This window comes from Chiloscyllium plagiosum, chromosome 30, assembly GCF_004010195.1.
Source record: "Chiloscyllium plagiosum isolate BGI_BamShark_2017 chromosome 30, ASM401019v2, whole genome shotgun sequence".
Taxonomy (NCBI): domain Eukaryota; kingdom Metazoa; phylum Chordata; class Chondrichthyes; order Orectolobiformes; family Hemiscylliidae; genus Chiloscyllium; species Chiloscyllium plagiosum.
The window spans coordinates 4,983,040-4,988,638 of NC_057739.1; the positions used below are offsets into that span (position 1 = coordinate 4,983,040).

General features: G+C 42.5%; 1 protein-coding gene across 1 annotated transcript in view; it reads left to right on the forward strand.

The window, feature by feature from the left end:
* The window catches only part of glipr2 (GLI pathogenesis-related 2), a 64,389-nt gene that overhangs the window by 21,575 nt on the left and 37,215 nt on the right, over positions 1-5,599 (forward strand). Inside the window, exon 5 of the mRNA XM_043719848.1 lies at positions 5,216-5,293. Within this exon, the coding sequence (XP_043575783.1) occupies positions 5,216-5,293 (78 nt within the window). The remainder of the gene's footprint in view (positions 1-5,215; positions 5,294-5,599) is intronic.

Sequence of the window (5,599 nt, forward strand, 5' to 3'; positions counted from 1 at the left end):
CCTCACCTTAACCTCCTTCCACCTATCGTTTTCCAAACACCCCTCCCCCAAGTCCCTCCTCCCTACCTTTTATCTTAGCCTGCTTGGCACACCCTCCTCATTCCTGAAGAAGGGCTTATGCCTGAAACGTCGATTCTCCTGCTTCTTTGATGCTACCTGACCTGCTGCACTTTACCAGCAACACATTTTTAAGCTCTGATCTCCAGCATCTGCCGTCCTCGCTTTCTCCTGTACTCAATGCTCTGACAGAGGAAGCCAAATGTGCGAAATGCCTTCTTCACTCTCCTATCTACCTGTGACTCCACTTTCAAAGAACTATGTATCTGTACCCCGAAGTTTCTCTGTTTGACAGCACTCCCCAGGGCCCTACCCATTAGCTGTAAAAGTCAGTCAGGATAAGGACTGAGAAGCTGAATGACCGGCAGCCATCTTGACTCTTCCACCCTTTTCTCTTCTGGAATGAGGGAGTGCTGAGTATTAAGGGAAATGGGAGCGAGTGGAACAGCTGTCACTTTCAGTGCAGGTGAAGAGGTCCTGAGTGAGTGAGTTGGGAGGCAGGGTTACAGAGGTTGAGAGTTGGGGTGGGTGTCAGTGAGTGTGGGAATTCTTGAAGACAATTCAAGATGAATTGATGAAAGTAGACCAGTGGATGTGGTGTACATGGATTTTAACAAGGTGTCTAATAAGGTTCCCCATGGTAGGCTAATTCAGAAAGTAGGGAGGCATGGGATACAGGGAAACCTGTCCGTCTGTATACAGAATTGGCTGGCCCATAGAGACATAGGGTGGTGGTAGATGGAACATATTCAGCCTGGAGCTCAGTGACCAGTGGTGTTCCACAGAGATTGGTTCTGGGATCTCTGCTCTTTGTGATTTTTATGAATGACTTGGATGAGGAAGTGGAAGGGTGGGTTAGTAAGTTTGCCGATGACATGAAGGTTGGTGTTGTGGTGGATGGTGTGGAGGGCTGTTGATAGGTTGCAATGAGACATTGACAGGATGCAGAGCTGGCATGAGAAGTGACAGGTGGAGTTCAACCTGGAAAAGTAATTAATTTTGGAAGGATGAATTTGAATGCAGAATACAGGATTAAAGGCAGGATTCTTGGCAGTGTGGAGGAACAGGGGAATCTTGAAGTCCATGTCCATAGATCCCTCAAAGTTGCCACCAAGTTGATAGGGTTGTTAAGAAGGTGTACATGGTTGGCTTTCATTAGTAGGAGGATTGAGTTTAAGAGCCGAGAGGTTATGCTGCAGCTCTATAGAGTCCTGGTTAGACCACACTTGGAATATTGTGTTCAATTCTGGTTGCCTCATTATAGGTAGGATGTGGAAGCTTCAGAGAGGGTGCAGAGGAGATTTACCAGGATGCTGTCTGTACCAGAGGGCATTATGAAGATAGGTTGAGGGAGCTAGGGCTTTTCTTATTGGAATGAAGAAGGATGAGAGGTGACTTGATAGAGGTGTACAAGACTTTAAGAGGCATAGATAGAGTGGATAACTAGAGACTTTTTCCCAGGGTGGAAATATCTATCAAGAGGGGGCATAATTTTAAGAGGAAGGTTTAGGGGAGATGTCAGAGGTAGGTTCTTTACACAGAGAGTGGTGGGTGTGTGGAATACACTGCCATCAGTGGTGGTAGAGTCAGATACATTAGGGACAAGTAAGAAATCCTTGAATAGGCACATGCAAGTTCGTACAATGAAGGATATGTGGGTTAGTCTGACCTTAGAGTAGGATAAAAGACTGGCACAACATCGAGGGCCAAAGGACAAGTGCTGTACTATTCTATGTTCTATGCAATAGTGAGAGTGGTAGGATATGAGCACTGGTAGATGGTGGGTAGAGTAATGGAGCTAGAGTGTGACATATTGGAGAGACTATGGTCACACTGAGACAGGCGGAGTGCTGATGATCATTGGCCTTGCTACAGTTTGGCAGATGACCAAGGTGGCTATGTAGTATCAGTCTGGCATAGTCTAGTGTCATGAACTGGTCCTGGGGCAACAGGACACCCCATATTGTGTCCACCAGCAACTCCAGGTTCCTAAATGCAATTCAGGGTGCCAAATTTTCCTGGTCTGCCATGTCCGGGGAAAATGTCAGGAACTATGCAGGACAGCTCTGCACTGACTCCTATCCTTGTCCAGGTGCACAACAGGTTTTAAAAATAGCATCAGCACTGGCAACACTATTCAAGTTTGGGATAACCCAGCGGTGACACAGTGTTCCGAGAATAGCAAGTGGTAGCATTGGGCTGCATTCAGGAAGGAGGAGCATCTTAGAGCAGGGTAGATGGCTCATGAAGAGAGTTTGAAAGATATGGTGAGAATTATCGCTAGGCATCATGAGGAGAAACTACCCATGAAACTTACATAGTTCAGCCCATTTAACATCAGTGATAGGAGATACACCGGGTTTCGATGTCAGAGGGTGATCTGAGCCTATTGCATACATTCCTTCTACAGGCCCATCTGTACTCGATTCTACCCTGGACTGTTTGATACCCATTTAATTCTACAAATTTTCATCTTCCTCAGCGTAACTCCAGGGAAATTCCTGAGTACCTTCCTGGCCTGGTTGCAGACAAAGAAAGAAAGTTTTGGTCTTGGTTCAGTTTATAGAACTCGAGGTTCGGAGACAGAAATGCGACCCCAAATGCAAATCTGCCATACATGAAATTCACACACAACAAAATCCCACAAACAGAAATGTGACTAGAGACAGATAATCTGTTTTAGTGATGAAAAAAATAAACATTGACCAGGTTAACATGGAGAACTGCCCTGTTATTTTGTCCTAATACTGCCTTAGGATCTTTTCTTTCGTTGTGACAAGACAGGCAGGGTTTCAATTTAAACATTCATCTGAAAGCTGGCTTCTCTGACAATGCAGCATTCTCTCAGTACAGCATTGGAAAGCCAACCTAGGTTATGGGCTCAAAACTCCTTTTTGGTAGAGTAGACCTCCCAGTACCCTCAGGGGATATGTTCCAAGATGTACCGTGGAAGCCCAAAACCACGGATAGGTGCAAACCCATTCACGTAAATGGGAAATTTACCTTCTTGGCAACCTCCTGGTCCCTGGCTCTGGAAGGTTCCCTTTTATATGTTCGGACCGCAGTAAACCATGGGTAGCTGAAACCACGGCAACCAGACCCACGGACCCAGGGGTCACCCTATATACTTTTTTCTCAACCTCTAGAACAATTTTCACTCACATCTGAACCCAAACATGATGACAGTGAGCAACGATGGGAAGCTGACCTCTCATTGTCTTATTGGCATCTCTTCCTTCCTGATGTACAAGATGATTAGGGGTTTAGATAGGGTTGACCGTGAGAACCTTTTTCCACGTATGGAGTCAGCTATTACGAGGGGGCATAGCTTTAAATTAAGGGGTGGTAGGTACAGGACAGATGTTAGGGGTAGATTCTTTACTCAGCGAGTCGTGAGTTCATGGAATGCCCTGCCAGTAGCAGTGGTGGACTCTCCCTCTTTATGGGCATTTAAACGGGCATTGGAGAGGCATATGGAGGATAGTGGGCTAGTGTAGATTAGGTGGGCTTGGATCGGCGCAACATCGAGGGCCGAAGGGCCTGTACTGCGTTGTATTTTTCTATTTTCTATGTTCTATGATGTACATGACGAGGGGGTGATGGTGTTGGACTGGAGTAGACAAGGTCAAAAGTCACACAATACCAGGTTATATTCTAACAGGTTTATTTGAAATCACAAAATTTTGGAGCGCTGCTCCTCCATCAGGTGAAGTCACTTCAGGTGCAGCACTGTGAAAGTTTATAATTTCAAATAAACCTGTTGGATTATTACCTGGTGTCTTGTGACTTTTGACCTTCTCATGTACCACATTAGTCTGGGTCACATTTTATACAGGCTACTTTTCATTTCTACATAATGAGGGGTCTACAGTATCCAACTAAATAAAATCTAAATTACACCCTCTGAATGAATTACCAAGTATGTGAAACACAGAAATGAGCTATTCAATGTAACTGGTACACGGCAGTGTTTAAGGTCTATGTGATCCTCCTCAATACCCCACATTATCTGCCTTATCAGCAGATCTTTCCATTCCTTACTTCTCCTGTGCTGAGCTATCTTACCCTTAAAAGCATCTATGCTAATCATCTCAACTACTCAACAAGTTCCACATTCAAATCACTCTCTGCTGAAGAGATTGTCCTGAATTCTTTATTAGATTTATTGGTGAAATTCATCTGTACATTATAGTTTTGAACTCCCACATTTTTTTCCCCTTTTTTTATTCAAGGGACGTGGGTTTCATTAGCTGGGCCAACATTTATTGCCAACCTCATATGAAAATATCTTCTCTGTGTTCACCCTATCCAAGCCTTTTGTTGTCGTGGGATATCGATTAAGTCAATTTTCTCTTTTCTGTAGAGTATTGTCCTGTTTGTAATTGAGAAATATGTATCTAAAGACTGGTACTTTCACAGATGGTATCATTAGAAGTTTCTCTAATAAACTTCATTACATCAAGATCAAATTCAGATGGAGTCTTATCAGGGGTATAATGTCAATTTGAACAGAGCAGATGTTCACTGTAACAGCTTTATGAGAACAGCTTCACTTTAACAAGAATTATAAATTAAAACGGGATTTTATTATTGGAGTAATTTATTATAGCAGGATTTTTGTATCTTTATAATAGAAATGTTATGCTTAATAAGAGAAATTTATCCAGCATGTTTTATCATAAACAAAACAGGAATTGTTGGAAAAAATTCAGCAGGTCTGGTAGCATTTGCACAGAGAAAGCACCCGAAACATTAAATCTGCTTACTCTCCACAAATACTGCCAACCCTGCTGCTTTTTTCCAGAAATTCCTGTTGTTTCTGATTTCTAGCATCTGTAGTATTTTGGTTTTTAAGTTTTATCATAACTTTACTGGAATAGGATTTAACAAAAGTTGGGCTTAAAATATAGAAATTTAATGTAATAGCAGTTCATTAAGAAGTTCATTGCAAGGAGTTTGTTACAACAATTTTTCAAGACATAGTTTATTACACTGGATTCAGTAAAATAACGTGTTTTATATGGTAACTGAAGTTTAATTGTGACAGGGGTCTCTGTAACAAAGTTATTGTAGAGACATCAAAGTATATTATTTTTCTCACTGAGGCACTCCACTACTTACAGTGGATTTAATTAAATAATTTTATCCCTATTTACAGGAAAGGAAGTTGCAGACTCTTGGTACAAAGAAGTTAAAAACTATAACTTCTCTTCTCCCGGATTTCAAAAGAATTGTGGTAAGTGATTGATTGACCCAACAGACTATGATGAGGTCACAGGCCCAATTTGCCCAACCTCTCCTCTTACGACCGTCCTTCCAACATAGGAACAAGCCTGATGAAGCTTTATTGCACTTCCCTTGTGACAACAATGTCTTTTCTGAGATAAGGAGACCAAAGATGCACACAGCTGCAGTCTAATCAAGCTCCCACACCACTGAAACAAGACTTCACGAGTCCTGTACTCAAATCCTCTTGCAGTAAAAGGTTAATATTCTACAGTCTTCCTAACAACTTCCTGCACCTGCATGTTAGCCTTCAGTG